This window comes from Halichoerus grypus, chromosome 4, assembly GCF_964656455.1.
Source record: "Halichoerus grypus chromosome 4, mHalGry1.hap1.1, whole genome shotgun sequence".
Classification (NCBI taxonomy): domain Eukaryota; kingdom Metazoa; phylum Chordata; class Mammalia; order Carnivora; family Phocidae; genus Halichoerus; species Halichoerus grypus.
The window spans coordinates 122527964-122546564 of NC_135715.1; the positions used below are offsets into that span (position 1 = coordinate 122527964).

The window sequence follows — 18601 nt, forward strand, 5'->3', positions numbered from 1 at the left end:
AGACTCCTAAACCATCCTTTGTCCCTACATCTATCTACACAGTTTTAAGAGGCAATATAATTCCTAGTGGAAGTTTTGAAATCATATGATCAAGATAAAACAGCCTGTTAAAAGTAAAACATAATGGCTCAACCACTCCATATGCTAGCTTTTAAATAATTATATTCATCATAAGAAGTGTAAGGGAAAGGTAATTGTAACAAACATTGCCCCTACTCCTGCTTCTGCCCATCAGAATTCTAATTTTATTCAAGATCTACCTTCCTTCATAGGACCTCCACTCCAGGGAAGGTGAGCACCATTCCCAGCCCTGAGAGTGAATCTTGATTGATTTTAAGCCCTTTACAAACATCCATTCACAAGCTTCCTGTTCTTCTGGCCAGTGTTTGGTATAAGCACAGACAAAAGACTCAATTCTGGCCAATGAAATGTGAGAAGAAGTCTTCTAAGGCAAAGGTTTCCTAGCTTACAAGGAAGAAAAGGTCCTTTTCTGCCCCTGAGTTTTATGGTGGGAACTGCTGTAGGAAGTCATCTACCTTGCAGGAAGGCAGGGCAAGAGAATGCAGAAAACCAGACTTCACTGTGCTTAGACTTCTTTACTTCTGCACTTTATGGGAAATAAGAAAAGAAATCACCTATTGTTCAAGTGACATTGACTTGGGTTGGGATTCTCTTACTTACAGCCAAAGATACCGTATTTGATAGCTAACTGAAGGAAAGAAAAATGACTTTTTAAAATATGGCATCCTAATATTGCTTTGGAAGGAAAGTGCTATGAAGGATGTAGAGATTACAGAGATGCAGATACAATGTGTCCAGAGACCACCATCTACACTAACATTCCTCAGATGATTGGCAACTGACAAGTGTTCAACATCAAGGGCCATTTTTAAGACAAAGACCCAGAACTAAGCAAAACCAGCTCAAACTAAAAATGTATAGAATCAATAAAGACAAGATCATCTACAAACGCACTGTATGCTCTATTTTTTAAATCCTATTGAGCCAGAACTTGCCCCCATGTACCATTTTATTTTTCATTTTGGAGAAACAAGAACATTTTTAAGTACAATAAAGTTAAAGTGAATAAAGTTACTTATATAGACATTATGATTCAGTTTTCCAGGTTCAAAAACAAGAATAATAAAACTGGCCTACTTCTTTGGGATGGCATGAGGAAAAATTTAATTAACCATTGAGGGCTTTTGAGATTTTTTTTTTTTAATATTTTATTTATTTATTTGAAAGAGAGAGAGCAAGCGAGAGAGAGCACAAGCAGGACGAAGGGCAGAGGGAGAAGCAGACTCCCTGCTGAGCAGGGAGCCCGATGTGAGATTCCATCCCAGGACTCCGGGATCATGACCCAAGCAGAAGGCAGACGCTTAAGGACAGAGCCACCCAGGCGCCCGACATTTTATTTATTTATTTATTTATTTATTTATTTATTTATTTATTTATTTTTTTATTTATTAAGTACGCTCCACACCCAAAGTGGGGCTTAAACTCACAACCCTAAGATCAACAGTCTCATGCTCAAGAGCCAGGCTTTTGAAATTTTAAATGCCACATAAAAATGCTATAATATCACCTCAAACCAACTATCAGTAGTCATTAAGAAATTATAAGAGTGGATTAGAAAACTGATGGTTCTCTTTCTCAGTTTATTAGTTTTTAGACATTATCAATATTCAACTTTATGTTCTTGTATAGGCACTAATATGGCAGATAGACATAAGCCTGAGCGTGGTGATTATAATTTCTTACGTTACTGGTTCTCCATAGTCTCAGTTCTGATGATATGGTTTCCTCAAAGGATTGGACCTCAAGGTACAAGGAGTAGGAAAACCTTGTTATGAGCAATTGATTTGATATATAAAATAGGCATTATAATTCCTCTCTTGTCAAAATTTGGCAACCCTGTCCATAGTAATTTTAATCTTGTCTTTGCTTATAGCTACACATATTTTATTCTTTTAATAATAAACTCTATCCTGTATTATCCAGGTTAAAAATAACATATGTCAATTGTCCTGGACACAAATCTGTCAAGCTGCTATGTTTCCATTTTCTCCAATCTGATTTACTCAAGATTAATTTGATTTCACACCCAGCAAAGAACAGAAACCTCTCATAAATGACTCTTACTCCTTCATCCTATAACACCCAGATTTTTCAGTCTCCAAAAGCATTAAAAAATGTAGCCTCAAACACCTCTACACTGCATAGTTTCTAGCTGAAACAATTATATCAAGAAGGCAGGTGTGGACTGCAGTGATACTAACAATAAGATGGTTGAACTTAGAAACTTATAGCCACTATTTTTAGATATATCTTCACAGATACATTTAAACAAACATAACATCCAAGTAAATATACAAACTGAATTATTAATCAAGCAAGGCAAACTCTAAGACTAGCTTTTAGGGTATCCTACAGAAAATACATCCATTTTTCTCCCTTGATAAAATGCATTCCACTATAGCCAAAAGAACTTAAAATATACTTTATTCCCACAACAAACACAAAGTAGGTTGAACAACTGTCAAATATGGCTTTTAGTTCAAGAGTCATAAAGTAATTAAGTATTTTCAATGATGTATTTATTTTAAGAGAAAATTATTAAATATATAAGACAAAAAATAAATCATAGTCTACAACTATGATCTCTCTCTAACAAATATAAATTGCAAAGTCAGGTTGGACAAACCATGTTGGAATATGTCAAGAGAAAATGAGAGTTGCAGTAACCCAGGGGTGTTACTCGAGTGGGTCATGTAACCAACGTGACTAAGTGAACACGCCAGTGTTTGAATAATCATGTTCCTAATTCTGAGCACTTCTTGCCTTACTAACCACCCTTGACATACAACCAGCCCAGAACAGCAATGTAGAACCTGAGACTGGACATCCCCAGGCACTGAAATTTTCCAAAATTTCTGAGACTCTATCCTCAGAAAAGAATCCCACCTGGTAATTAAGGCCCCAATGTTTTAACTTGTAACTTCACCAAGTAAGCAAATATCAGTTATTCTGTTCCTTTCCCTCTCTATCTTCTATCTTGTATTCATCAAGCAATATCCTCACATGTAAATATTTGTTTATTAAAAATATTTTAAAGAAAATTACATGAGGGCACTCACTGTTTCTTGAGTGCTGGTTTCTAATGCTGGCTTTTATCTTTTTCATCTTTTTGCCAATTCTGTTGGCAAAACTTTCACATAAAGACCGTGACAGAGCTATGCTATGTAAATAAGTATTGAAAAAGAGAGAGAAAGAGAATATGAACAAGACACTGGTGATATTCACACATGATTGCAAAATCCAGTGAAATCCAAAAGATGAACCAAACAATGGAAAGTCTTTGGTCAGCGCATAAAGTGTTTCTACTTTCCTGGAGAGCAATGTAGCCATACTCTCAAAAGCATTAGAATTTTCCAATCCCTTTGACTCAGCAAGTCCATTTCTAGAAATTCGTGTTAAGGGAATAATCATGGCTCAAAATATAGCAACAGAGTCGTTTGCTCCAAGGTTTTTAAACAAATACCAAAATGTGTACTAAATAATTGTCCAAAACCAGGAATGGGTTGAATTTATCTGGTACAACCACATATTGTAATATCATGTGTATAATAAAAAATCTGTTGTAAAGCAATATTTAATACAGTGACCTAAGACCTAGGTTAGGAAACATTGATTGGAAAAATGAATAATACCGGATTTGATTCATAAATAGGAAAAACAATGAGTTTGTGTAGAGTATGTTTTCATTTTTATAAACAACATACATATAACTTAAATATATAAAATGTTACCAGAGAATATCTCTTGGTGTTGGGAACTTAAGACTAATTTTTACTTCCTTCTCTTTGCTTGTCTTGATTTTTTAAAAAATTTTCTGTAATAGGGGCGCCTGGGTGGCTCAGTCGTTAAGCGTCTGCCTTCGGCTCGGGTCATGGTCCCGGGGTCCTGGGATCGAGCCCTGCATCGGGCTCCCTGCTCAGTGGGGATCCTGCTTCTCCCTCTCCCTCTGCTGTTCCCCCTGCTTGTGTTCCCTCTCTCGCTGCCTCTCTCTCTCTCAAATAAATAAAATCTTTAAAAAAAAAATTTCTGTAATAAATGTAATTATTTCTGTATTAAGAAAAAAAATATATATATAAGGAAACATATATAAGGCTACTAAATAGTTATCTTGAAAGTTACTAGTAAGTAACTTTCAAGTAACAAGTAGAGTAAATTGAAATACTTTAGTTGAAAAAACATGAAACTACAGGCCTTGATAATGTACACACAGAGGGACAAAACTGTTATAATCATCATAGATTTTAAATAGTATTCAGATTCTGATCTTATAAAATAATAGGATATAATTATGAATCAATATTTAAAATTTAATATGCCTATCAAACAATAAAGCAGAAATTACTCGTTATCACTCTATAGCTTTTGCTGCATATTGGCTTCAGATCTGACATAGCTAAATGGAGCATCAGACAATTATGCCTCATCTATATGATTAATTCATCCAAATGTTAGGAAATTAAAGCCACAATCTCATCTGAGTCTAAAACAAGCAATTAAACTTGTCTTCATGTTACTAATGAAATACAGCCTAAATAGAATCTAAATAGCTTCACACATATTGAATAAAGAAATAGGTTCAATTGCAGTCAGATTTAAAGAAAAAAATATGTGAGAGTAAAAGACAATATCCTTTAAAGCCGTGCTGTCCAAGACAGTAGCCACAGCCACATGTGGCTATTCAGGACGTAACATGTGGCTAGTCCCAATTATGGTATGCTGCAAATGTAATATGCAGACCAGATTTCAAAGACTTTATATGAAAAAAGACTTTATATTGTTCACTTTCCACTTAGCTGCAGTTTTTTCATCTGTAAAGTCATTTTTTAAATGGGCTGTATTGAGGAGTAGAATGGCATGTACCTGTCATGTCATATAATGGGTACTCATTAAATATCAAGAGTATCCCCTTCACTCTTTAACTTAGATTTTTAAAAGTTTGTGTTTTTGCTTTACAAATAGAAAAAAGCATGTATGCCAAACTTAATTTATAATTTTACCTCTTGGGGATAACTACTGTTATTGTTTGGATAAACTTCCAGTCTTTTTTCTGCAGCTTTATAAATGTAACACTTTCAGAGGGAAAAGAAAAAAAAAAAAAGAGAATCCACTACTTTGTGGCCTAATTTCTAATTGCATAACAACTTATTGCAATTATTTGTATCATTAAAAATTGTTTAATATAATTATTAATGACTGTGGTATTCTATTACATGGATATATCATAATTGATGAACGTAATCCTCAAGTTGTTGGCTATTTCGTCACTTTGAGGATTTTGCTATCACTAAAGAAAGGAAAAAAACAACGTTGAATATCCTTGAAGCCAACTATTTATTTCACTTCTATGATTATTTCCTTTAAGATTATTTCTAAACAATGATTACTCACATTTATAAAGATTTTTGATGACATAGTGCCAGATTGCCTTCCAAAAGAATTTATATACCATTCATGTATAAAAATGCCCATTTCTTCCATATTTCAACCTTGGATAATTTTTTTATATTTTACCATTGTATAGGTAAAAATCTAAGCATTTAAAAAAAATTTTTTATTGCTTTGATGAGTAGAGAGGTTTTCATAAATTTCTTTATCATTTGTATTTAGAATTACTACCCAGAGTTCCACGGACTGCCACTCTGACATCTATTCACTTCTTAGTACCTGCACCATATACTGTGCATCCCCACCTGTTACTGTAGTCAATGAACTGTTTGTTCCTCTACTTGTGTACCAAATCCCAACACTGGATTATTCTCATCAGCATCAAACATAGTAATATTCCCCCCCATTTTAAGCAAAACAAAAGACAAATCAACAACATGAAAATCTGGCCCTACTTTCTTGCTCTCCTTTACATAGAACTTGTCAGAAAAGTTGTCTGTACTCATTGTCTTGAATCCTCTTCTCCCACTCACTTAAATCCAACCCAATTAGGCATTTGTTCCCACTTCTTCAATGAAAGTGGTTACCAATGACTCAACAGTTGTTTATCATCTAGAGCAAATCTTCAATTATCAGTCATATTTTATTTGACTTAGCAGCATTTATTCAGTGATCATCCCTCCTCAGCTCACACTGCTGACCACTCCCTCTCCACCTGCCTTCCTGGACACACAGTTTCTTGGTTTTCTTAACATCTCATAGACCTTTTCTCAGCATCCAGTGTTGGTACCCCTCTCCTCGCTGATGATTTAATGCCACCAGATCCTAGGGATCTTTGTTCTCTCTTTGTCTCTTCACTCACTATTTTGGTGATCACACCTGATTTCATGGCGATGACTCACAAATATGAATCTCCAGCTCAGATCTCTCTCCTGGACTCCACAGTTATATTACTGACTGCCTTCACAAAATCTGTACTTGGATATCTGACAGCATCTCAAACTCAGTATGTCCAAACCTGAACACCTGGTCTTCCACAAAGTCCAACCCTATTTTTTTTTATAGTCTTCCCCATCTCAGTTGATGGTAACTCCATCTTTCCAGTTGCTCAACCCAAAAACATTGGATTATTCTTTTGTTGCTCTTTTTCACATACCTTATGAACTCTGTCAGCAGATATTGTGGGCTCTACCTTTAAAATATGTCCAAAAGCTGGCTATTTCATACCATCTCCACTTCCTGATCCAGGCCACCATTATCTCCCACCTGGGTTACTTTTTTTTTTTTTTTAATCTTTATTTATTTGACAGAGTGAGAGACAGCTAGAGAGGGAACACAAACAGGGGAGTGGGAGAGGGAGAAGCAGGCTCCTCACTGAACAGGGAGCCCGATGCGGGGCTTGATCCCAGGACTCTGGGATCATGACCTGAGCCGAAGGCAGACGCTTAACAACTGAGCCACCCAGGCGCCCCCCCACCCGGGTTACTTAAATAACCTCCTGAGTGTTCAATCTTTTCTTGCCCCTCTCTACCCCCATCTTAAACACAGCAACTCCCAAAGTGATCCTGCTAAAACCTAAGTTAGGTCTTGTTACTTCACACTGCTCTCACACTTCTGCTTCCAATAGCTTCCTATGTCACTCAGAGTAAAATCGAGTTGCTGTACCTTGGGGAAATGAGGTTACTAACTGGTACACACTCCTAACACCAGAGCCTACCTTTGGATATGGGGATAGAGTCATTCCAACCCAAACCAGTGAGCTGCGACAAAATAGAAGGAATTAAAATAAATGTTGGGATTAACCATGGTCAACTGCCTTTAGCCCAATGAAAATTTTATAATTTAAAAATGTCCCCCAGATATTTCAACCTTCTTATGTCACAGCATTACACATCTGTTTAAAATAAGCATCCACTCATTTGTATAGGTGTGTACATATATGTACACAATCTATATGAATTCTCACAAGGCCTAATAACTAGAACCAAAACGGGAAATGGCCGTATCAAAATAGGGGCAGGTACTGGCGAACTCTAAATCCAGTGAGTATTATAGCTAAACATATAATTCATTATGCAAATTAGAACAGTACATTTATATGACTTACTGCCCACCAGCCACAGATTGCTGAGGCCAACGACCTCTGTATTTACTGAAAATAGCCCATTTACTCTTTCTCCTCAAAGAGACTACTCCTGAAAACTCATTCAGTTTTATTGATGCTTCCTCATTCAGTGCCAGCATATTTATAAAATCATCTCTTCGGTTGATGTTTGCATATAGTTTTTATTTGGGCAGGATACATGTGTATATGTTGCTTCCCCTAAACATTCTAAGTCTTCTAAAAGGCAAGGCCATATTCTAGTCTAGTCTGTCTGTTTACCCCCCTACCAAGGAGCTCAGCAGAAACCACTATATGTTAAGGATTACCCAATAAATATTCATCTAGTAAAACATATCAGTAATTATATAAAATTTATTTTGGATAATTATTTGTGGCAAGCAGACTCTTAAGCTAGAATTTATGAACCTATATTCCTCCAAAGTGGATTCCTACTGCTCCTATAACATGCCTTGCCCCTCTCACCTTCAATGTTTTCACCTTTAATTAAAATCAACTGAACAATCATTTATTTGAAAGCTGCTATGTGCCAGGATGTGCTAGGTGCTAAGGATATTAGCAAATATTGCTAATAAATTATTTTGTCTTCAAGGGCTTTACAGTCTAATCATTTAATATCCCTTCTTAGAACGTCCTCCCTACCTCCTTTCTGCCTTATTCTAATCCTACTCAATCTTTAAACTCCATAGTAAACTTCACCTCCTCCACTAAGCTTTCCTAAGCTATTTTTCCCTCAGTGTGCCTTCCCAATGCAGAAATCTTAGCATGTGATATATATTCATCTTATTCTCTACCTAAATCTCAGTATTGGCACTGAACTGTGAATCTCAACTTTTTCTGAGTGGTACAGCATTGTACAAAGGAAGAGCAGAAACTGAGTTCTCATGAAAAGGAAAGTAGGAAAATGGGCTGTGAAGAATAGGTCTTAGTGGAAAGGATCCACTATAGGCTGCTAAGGCAAACTCTTCTATGCTTAGGAGCTACTAACCTAGAAAGACCACAATCTCAACCAGATTTCCTAAGGGGACAAGATACATCTGAGAGGAAAGGTAATAAATAGGGCAGTCAACATGCTTTAAAAGGAAGGAGTCAAATTTGCCTTCTTCATAGCCACAAGCAGCCTGATTATAATGCATCCCCTAGAAAAACAAAAGAACAAAAACAGAAACCCCTCTCCTTACTTGATGAGTTCTAAAATCTCTTTAACAAGGTTAGGATGGGGAAGGGAGAAAGGATGTTTATTTTACAATTAGAGACTTCACCTAAGTGCATGGTTGAGTTAACATTTCATTTTGACTGAGTTCCAATTAAAGTGTAATTAATTAATCAATCAGCACATATAAATGATATATTATTAATTTTTCCCCCAGCTTTATTGCAAGGTGGGATGGAAAAAAGGAAGGCAAAGAGGTGGGGAGAGAAGGGGCTCTTAGAAGACCAAAAAGTGTATGCCTAGGAGGAACACATGACCACCCCCATAGAGATGTAAGAAAAAGCGTGGGTCAGGAAAGATGCAGACTTCACCTAGGATTGCCTCTCCAAGTATGTGAAGGCAAGTAGAAGCTGTAACCAGAGTTGGATCAAGAAGCTATTAAAGCAAAGAACTCTACTTGGTAGGATTTAAGGTTTTCCTTGTTGTTACTTATTTCTTAACACTAGCAATTTCATATAAAGGAGCTTCATTTATAGGCAATTCATTAAGAAATGTAAGAAATTTAGTAAAAACTTACTTTAATTTAGTATAAATGTGTTCCTTCAATAGTTTTCCTTTTTTTCAAAATACATATTCTTTGAAGAAAATTTTCAGGTCAATATAATCGAATAAAAGGCCTATTTTCCTATAAAATATTCCTCAGAAACTTCATGTACAAAACACATATGAGGTTAGCTAATGATCTAACCTACAGTGGCATTTCTGGCTTTGTTCATTAACTTAATTTTAATACAGAATTTATACTACAGAAGATGACCCTGCCAAAACTGAATTTTAAATCCCCTAATGTTGTATTTGTCATTCAGAAGAGGATTTGTCATTCTCAGGATACATCCAAAAGTCCATTTTCTAAAAAAAATTTAACATGTTTTTAAAAATTTATAAAACATACTTTGTGTTTACTGTAGGACAAAGTCACAGTGGATTACAAGTAACATAATTCCATGGGTACATTTTCCATTGCAATCAATTATTATTAGTACTGATTTATAAATTTCCACTGAAGAAGAGCTTCACACCTTAAAATCAAAATTCATAGTTACTGAAAGTTCATGCTTGAAAACTGTTTCTTAATTATGCAGTAAAGAGCTCAGTGAGGGGCTATTTTCATCACATTTCAACCTTATAAAAATCTTTAAAGTCATTGTTCAGGAAAATTATTTTGGAAGAAAGAGAACCCTCATTCAACAAATAGTCAATCTAAACATTTATTGATTGACTATGTTCCAACCACATAGTAACTATGAAAACAATAAATGAAATTAAAATAATAAATATTAAAACGTAGTGGCAAAAACCTACATAATTCAAGTAGTTTTATCTTATCACCTGGATATGTCTTCTAACTGCAGATCAAAGTCTTGAAGTTTTTTTTTATATTTCTCTGTAAAGTTACAGAACTCATGAAGGATTGAAGATTTCAAATCAGGATATGGGCATTCCAAAGTTTCTAATTCCATGGGCAGTTCACTAAGCAGGTTACTTCTTTCTTCTGAAGAATAATCTAGTATCTGAAAAAAAAAATATATGATGGTTTTATTTAACATAAATGACAAATTGGTAAACAAATTACTAAACACATCACACTTACCTTCATACTCCAGTCTGAAAGATAATTTTCTATTTTCTGTTGCTCCAGACTAAGTCTTTCAAAGACAGCAGTCAATTGTTTCTTCACGAAGTCAATCTAGAGGATATAGATAAGAGAAGGTTTCTTTGAGGACCTGTGGAAAAGGGTTCAAGAGATGCCATAGCCAGGCAGTGCTTATCAGAGGGGGCTTCCAGAACATATCCTAAAAATGGGCCTAGGAAGTACAGTGGGGTCATAGCCACTCTGCACCCTCATTTGGATTTTGTTTGTGTTAAGGCAGAGAGCTTACCAGATTGTCTCTGGTTCAATCGCCCCTTCTCCCTTTGCATCCTTGCCTCCAATCCCCAGCTAGGCATGGGATTAATTTTTTAAGATTTTATTTATTTATTTATTTATTTGCTTACTTACTTACTTATTTATTTGTCAGAGAGAGAGAGAGAGCATAAACATGACCCGAGGCAAAGGCAGACACTTAACCAACTGAGCCACCCAGGTACCCCTTATCTATTTTTTTATTAGTTTATTGACTACCTCCCCTGACTACAGTGTAAGCTCCACAGTCATAATGGCATTAGATGTATGCTTTTAGGTGATTTTTCTTACTATTTTTCAGTTATTCCGTAATGTTGTTATATTGGTTTCATAAATAATATATTTTCTAACAGGCATTAAAAATCCCATGCCCAGGGACGCCTGGGTGGCTCAGTCGGTTAAGTGTCTGCCTTCGGCTCAGTTCATGGGATTGAGTCCTGCACTGGGCTCCTTGCTCAGTGGAAAGTCTGCTTCTCCCTCTCCCTCTGCTCCTCCCAGCCCCACTCATGCTCTCTCTCTCTCAAATGAATAAGTAAAATCTTTAAAAAAAAAAAAAGATAAGACAATTATCAAGAGGAGGTAAGTGACATAAAAACAGGGTAATGTAATAGAGAATGACTGTAGCTTCTCTTGTGTGGATGATCAGGACAGGCCTCTCAGGGGACAGGACACTTAAGCTAAGACCTAAGTGACAAAAAGTGCCATCAGTGGGACAGAGAAAACAGGTGATGCAAAGGCCTTGAGATAAGAAGCAGTCTGGCACATATAAGGAATAGATGGGAGGCCAGTCTCAGTGTGACAAGGTCTAGGAGAAAGGGGGAGTGTCAGGCAAGAGATGAGGTTTAAGAAGAGAGACAGCAGGATGTATAGGGAGGAATTGTGGGCCAGCAGGAGCCTTGAGGGGATCTACCAGGGGGATGACTTGATCTCCCTGCGCCGAAGGTAGAATACCAAAATGTACTGTGAAGAGTGGCAAGAATGAGTGCAGGGAGACTAGTCATGAGGCCATTGTAACTTTTCAGGAGAGAAATAAGTATGCTTGGACAGATTCAGGGATATGTTTAAGATACTGAAGAGACAGAATTTGCTATACCTTCTATTTAAATACAAGGCACACATTTGTTTCTTATGTCAAACTGTTCTAGTTGGAACAAAAATGAAATATTACATTATTAGAAGTAAAGGTAATATACTGACCTCTTCCAGTACTTTCACTGAGTTAAGCACAATATGTGAGTATGAATGCTGTGAAATGTGATGCTGTCTGTATTTTAGATCTGCTCTCAACTGCTGAATAGGATTTATCACATTTTTAAGATATGTGTACCATTGTTCTGATAACTCTTGTTCTATAGAGAAACAAAATTAGATCCAGGTAACACATTATTATTTTAAGTTTCTTCAAGAACAGGTCTTAGAGGGCAGATTTTGCTTTGGATTCCTTCAGAAAAAAAACAAGCAGTTAATAGTAAGAGAACTTAAAGTGAGTGGCCCACTTTCATCTTCAAAACAAAACTCCCCTTTAAATATAGGATCAAAAAGGAAAACAACTCACCAAAATTTGTAAGGTCAGAAAGACATTCATTTCCAATGTTCTCTTCACTGAGAAAGGATTTAATTTCAGATTCCATTTTACACCTGAAATAGACATTATCTCCATCAATTTTTTTAAATAATCGTGAACATATATAGATTTAAAAAACTACTAGAAATTTAATCTAATGTGGTCCCATTCAGCTGTTCATTTATTCAGACCATACACTAAATTCCTAACGTGGGTTGGACACTTGCCAGACACTGAGATAGAAAGAAGCATAAGTGAACACTCCAGGCAGATGTAACAGCACGAGCAAAGGCAAACACATGGCACATCCTAGCACTGCTTCGTGTGGAAAGAGCTTAGGACAGTAGGAAGCCACTGAGGATAATTAAGCCGACCTCACCTGCCAAGCAGAGCTGTGTTTCACAAAGATTCCCAAGGCAGCAAAATGGAGGATGGGCTGAAAGGAGGGGTGGTCAATAAAAACAGAAAATGAAGATGGAGGGGATCAGCTAAACCTGGACCAACAAGGAGGTTATTTCAAAAGTTAAGAGATGATGAGGTCCTGAAATAGGGAAATGGGAGTACAAGTATGTTTTATTTTTATACACTAATAAAAGTAATACATCTTAATGACTTCTTATCATATTATTTAGATATAGTCATTTTTAGAATGAAACCATAACCAGCTCTAAATGGACATCCAAAAACACTGTAGTCTATCCCTTGCTTATGGCAGATTTAATGAAATCATAGAAAAGAGTTTTGATTTATCATGATTGCTAAAATATAATACTAGAAATGGTATAAAATAAGAAAATAGCATCAATTACAATACTTTAATACAATGATTATTTTTATTTTTGCATATGTTTCTAGTCCTTGTCTACATGCCTATATATTTTAAATAACTATAATTATGACATATTTACCATTTTATATTGGGGTTTTTCAATAACATTTTAAGATATTTCTAATAATTCTCACAATTACCATTTACTTTAATGGCCACATCATATTCTATTTTATATATGTGCCACCATCTTCTAAGCCAACTCACTTACATGGGACAGAGGTTTTATTCGTATCTATAAAGGAGGAGTGCTATTGTAGATGACACTTGACTGTCTACTTTTTTAATATGTAGTTTTTGCCAGAAAAATTTTTGCCAGAAATATATTTGAAACTATTACATGGAGGATGGGTGCATAATAATGGAATAAAACCAGAAATTATTTCATGGTGGATTTGTTTAAACAAAAACATAGCACTTATCAATTGTCCAGCTCAGTGCCTTTAAATTTTCAGCATCCAGAAAACCATAGTAAAACATATAAGCCAACAGGAGACCTGGCTTTGTTCATACAGGAGACCAACCCGCTACTTATATGTAATAATTCTAGTAAGTTCCATCCTGTTAGATTAACAACCTAACCCATCTGCCAAGACCAGGCCTTTTCTCTGATTGTCCTGATTGTCCAACAAAATCCAAAAGCACTTTTTTATGCCCTCAAGAACTATGAGACTCTGAAACTAGCTTGTAAATATAGGCTAACATTTCCTGAATTGTGTTCTATAAAACAATAATGTCAATGAGAAGCTGGGGTTGGGGGGAATGGGAAATAGTAAACTAAACAAAATCAGGTATGTTTCTATGGTATAGGATTTCTCAAAAACTTGATTATGCTAAAGTGCATTGAGGTTATCCAAAAAGGGTAGGAAATACATTTTCTAATTTATAGGAATATGAAATTCATTACTCTCAATGGAGTATCTTGAAGAATATTTCTGTTTTGTAGAATATGATATAGGAAATATAAAAATTGTGGCTGGGGGGCTCCTGGGTGGCTCAGTCGATTAAGCATCTGACTCTTTAGGCTCAGGTAATAATCCCAAGGTTGTGGGATCGAGCCCTGCAAAGGGCTCGATGCTCAGCGTGGAGTCTGCTTAAGACTCTCTCCTCCTCTACCTCTGTCCCTCCCCTCCCCACTAAAATCAATCAATCAATCAATCAATCTTTTAAAAAAATTCTGGTGGACTCAAGAGCATTAACAATGGTAACTCTGGAGAAGAGAACCCTACCCTGTTCATCACTGACATGCCAGACCAGGTCCCGGGTGTTCTCCAAGTTGGAACTCTGCAGCGCATACAACATCTTCCCCGTCTGAAGAGTGAACAAATGTAAGGCGGCTTTCCCTGCCCAAATCTGCCAATTTAAGTACCTCCTAATGCTATTTGGCCTATCCTCTGTTACCAGTGAATCTGATGGTACTACAAAAAAGTCTCCTGAGTTTTTGTGTGACCATTTGCTAGATGTTATGTTAATCTACTTCCTAGATCTGCCTAATTGCAATGCAATCACCCGCAACGTAAGCCAGCCTGGTGATGGGTGTTATTGAACTCTCAGGAGTCTACTGCCATATAGGTCCTCATCCTTCCAGGATGGTGCCAAAGTTCTCGATGTAGAATCAGTCTCCTCAGAACATCAAACATTGCCAGAGCTTCCTGAGATTTCTAGGGTAACCACTTAGTTACCACTTTGGGTAGAGCAAACAAAACATGGGGTACAAGAATGGTAGAGGCAGAAGCCATAAGCAAACAATAAGCAAAGGGACATGGATCATGAAAGGCAGAGCAAGAAAGTATGTTAAAGTTCCATTAATGGAACTAACAGCCAGGAGACCTGCAGAAAATTAGGGTACCAGAGCAGGCTGAAGGTGAAAGCTCTGTCTCTTCCACAGGGAAGGAACTCAGCAGGTCAGACAGCTTGGTTCCTTACATTCAGCTATTTGATCCACTTCTCACTTGAAAGAGTCTATCCCAAGTGAGCATACCACAGAGACAGAGAAGGGAGTCCCATAACCAATGGCCAGGGAAGGCACTCAGGAGCCGGGCTTAGAGAGTTCTTTGAGGCTCTGAGTTGCCAGTATGAATACTGGTGTCAATTTTATCTTTAAAGATGCATTTATAGACATTTAATTGTTGTTTTTAAAACCCCATGATATCCTCTGTAAAAAGGAGATATTTTCAAAATAATGTTTTAAAACTAAAACTACAAAAAAATAAAAATAAATAAAAATAAAACTGTGAGCAAGAGACTACATGTATTTCTAACAGAGATTTGGTTATAAAACATCCCTTGTAGGAATTATCATACAAGTAGTAAAGTGTACAAATAAACCTTCCAAATTTTATGATTCAACAATTCTGATTAAAATAAAAATTGTAATTCTTTATCACATGGTCAATATAAATAACTCCCTCCTTAACCTCTAAACCAGTCATTCTGAAACAAGGGATATACCCCTGAGAGAGTATATCAAGGTCTCCAAAGGTATAGTTTGAGAAAGCATATTAAATACTAAATGTAATTTTATAAGTTTAATATGAAATTTTTAAAATTTAAATATTATATATTTTAAATATTATATTTAAGTATTATATATCTGGAAGTTTTATGTATTTACTTTCCCGAGGACAGATTTCAAAGAATTAAAGTTTGGCAAAAAAAAAATTTTTTTTCTAGCAAGATTAGACCAGTTAGATCCTCGGGTGATATGAATGGAACCCTGTGGGGGAAATAGGCTTCTGAACTCCAGGTTCATGGAGCACAGGAGTTAAAGGCAAGTGCTCCAATGCCATCTTCACATAAACTAGCTGATTTACCTTCCGTGAATACCTTTGATCCTCTGAAACTCAAGATTGTCACCTGTAAAGTGGGAATAGCAATGATACCTACTCTGTAGGGTCATCATAAGGACTTAATGAAATAAAGCATATAAATTATTTGCCATACTACCTGCCACATACTAAATAACCCAACAAAAGTTCAGTGTCATTGTAGTCCCCTACCTTCTGTGGGCCTGAGATTCTCAAATGGACTCTCTTATGGTGAGGCATAAAAATATTTTACTTTTAATCTTTTATTAGGTTTTTATTTTTTATTTTTTTTAAGATTTTATTTATTTATTTGACACAGAGAGAGACAGCGAGAGAGGGAACACAAGCAGGGGGAGTGGGAAAGGGAGAAGCAGGCTTCCCGCCGAGCAGGGAGCCCAATTCGGGCCTTGATCCCAGGACCCTGAGATCATGACCCGAGGCAAAGGCAGTCGCTTAACCAACTGAGCCACCAAGGCGTCCCTTTTATTAGGTTTTTAAAGGTTAGAGTTCACACTCCTGATTTTCTGGTGGTCCCTAAATTCTCCACAAATCTAGCCACTTCTCTAACTTTCCTCCTTTCATTATTAGTTTTTAATTTCACTGAAAACATACTGAAATTAGTCTGCTTTCTAGAATAACACAGAAAATTACCTTAGAATTCTTCTTTTTGTCCAATTTTCAGCACTTACAAGTTTCAAGACATTAAGGCTATTACTTGAAAGCTCCTCCCTTCCATTGCCTTTGTGTCATTCCAGGTCAACCAAAATAACTATTTTCCACAATGATATGGATATGCCTCTTCTATCCAGCTCTAGAACAGCTAATGCACACAGTTAGAAGCGTGTGGAACAGCCAAGGTAAGAACTTTCGCCAGTGTCTTCCTTTACATCTGAGCTTTCATCAGGGAGCGCCATAATAAAAACTTTCTAATGGCTTTCCTTTCTACCAAGTCATGCAAATTTTGAAAAAAAAAAAAAAAATTCTAATGGGCTCATTCATTCTCTCCATAAAAGGTGATTTTTTTGAGAGATATAATGGGTCTGATTTGTTTTTATGTCAGCAGCATGGTGACGAAGTGCATATAATTTTGTTTTTCTATGTCTTAAGTTATACAATGATGTAAAACCATATCCAATCATGAGCCTTTTAGTTCACAGTTAGGAACCTCTTGCCAGAATAACAAACTCCTACTAATTTGAAAAGTCCCTACATCAAAAGTAAAGTTAATGACCTTTGGAAATTTGACTTAGAATAAGACCACAAAATGATCTACTTTGATATAAAATATACAATTAAAAACATACATTTTTAAAAGCATATTTTACAAATACCACCATCATTAAAACTAGCATATATGCTTCACATGGAGGGGAAACACATCTGCCTTCTCTTTTTGCCCTGACCTTTGAAAGAAATGTATTTTTCAAAGATTACAATTAAGAACAAGGATAGAACCATTATTTTGTTGCTTCATCTCGAAACAAGTGCTGGAAATAATAACAAAAGTCAAAAATGCAAATTGACTAAGTTAGTCATGATGCAGCTACATCTAGTAATCTGTGAACAACCTGAACGCCTTAGTTCATTCGTTCATTCATTTATTGAAAGCATTTCTATATCTCCTCCTATGAATCCTACAATGAAAAGATAAAACTGATGGGATGTTTGCCCTTGTTTGCCACTTTATAGGGAAAACAAACATGTAAACAAGACATTATAATTCAATGTGCTAAGGGCAATACGAATAATTACAAGTATGAGAGGGAGTATAGAAGAGTAAATGATCAGCAGATATAGAAGATTATCTTTTTTCTTCCTAAGGAAAGCAAAAGCCATATTAGTGTATTCGCTGGATTTCAAATTACATTGAGGAAATGAAGGAATTTTAATTTGACTCACAAACTATAACTTTAATTTTTTAATGGTTTAATTAACACAGAAAGTTATAGAACATCTAACTAAGTGCAACTCTTAGCAAGTCTTACATGTTCTTGTAGAGATTTTCCTCAGTTCTTACCTGACATCAGTTAGCCGTTGGTGTTCCTGCCACCACACTTGCTTGTGTTGTTTTATTAGTGTTTGTTCCTTAGATATCTTTGAAGTCTGCTCTGCTTTCCTGATCTAGATTTAGAGGAACAAAAGAGGAGCAATTCCAATGTTTTCTAAATGTGTTTTCCACAATGAAATTGTTAAATTTGTAATTTCTAAAAATATTTATCCTTTTTCAATCCTATTAGTACATCTTCTAACACAAAATCTACCTTAAAATAAGTAATTCATTAAGCAAAAAGCAGGAAAAGTAAAGGTGAAAGAGAAAATGGTTTGGAATACTGTCCAATTTAAGAATTGTCTTTAAAGTATTTATGAAAAGAAAGGTGAAGTAATTCTATTTTCCTTAAATGCAATTAAAAACACCTAATTCACACAGTCTCAGAAAATTTTTTAAGAGCTTTCCATATATTTTCTCATCTTTTTGATACATCTTCCCTGCCAGGCATTTTGGGCATCATTATTCCCATTTGACTTATGAGGACACTGAAGTTCAGAGAGATTAAAAAAACTGGTCAAGATCATAAAGCTCATAAACATCAGAAACACATAGAACTTTGGTGTTCAGATTGGCTTTTATATGAACCTTCAACAGAGGATGGGGAAAAGTCATTGGATAAGTTGTTAGAAAGCCTGGCTTTATGGGTG

At 35.9% G+C, this 18601-nt stretch overlaps 1 protein-coding gene across 2 annotated transcripts in view; it reads right to left on the bottom strand.

Annotated features, from left to right (window-relative positions):
* CCDC148 (coiled-coil domain containing 148) overlaps window positions 1-18601 on the bottom strand; it is a 286442-nt gene that overhangs the window by 189232 nt on the left and 78609 nt on the right. For both annotated transcript variants that reach the window (XR_013447145.1, XM_078070835.1), the window contains exons 4-8: window positions 17922-18025; window positions 12260-12342; window positions 11902-12053; window positions 10393-10488; window positions 10131-10312 (exon numbers count right to left, since the gene is read on the bottom strand). Coding sequence is in view for 1 of the 2 variants with exons in the window: in XM_078070835.1 (XP_077926961.1) it covers window positions 10131-10312; window positions 10393-10488; window positions 11902-12053; window positions 12260-12342; window positions 17922-18025 (617 nt within the window). In the remaining variant the exon portion in view is untranslated. The remainder of the gene's footprint in view (window positions 1-10130; window positions 10313-10392; window positions 10489-11901; window positions 12054-12259; window positions 12343-17921; window positions 18026-18601) is intronic.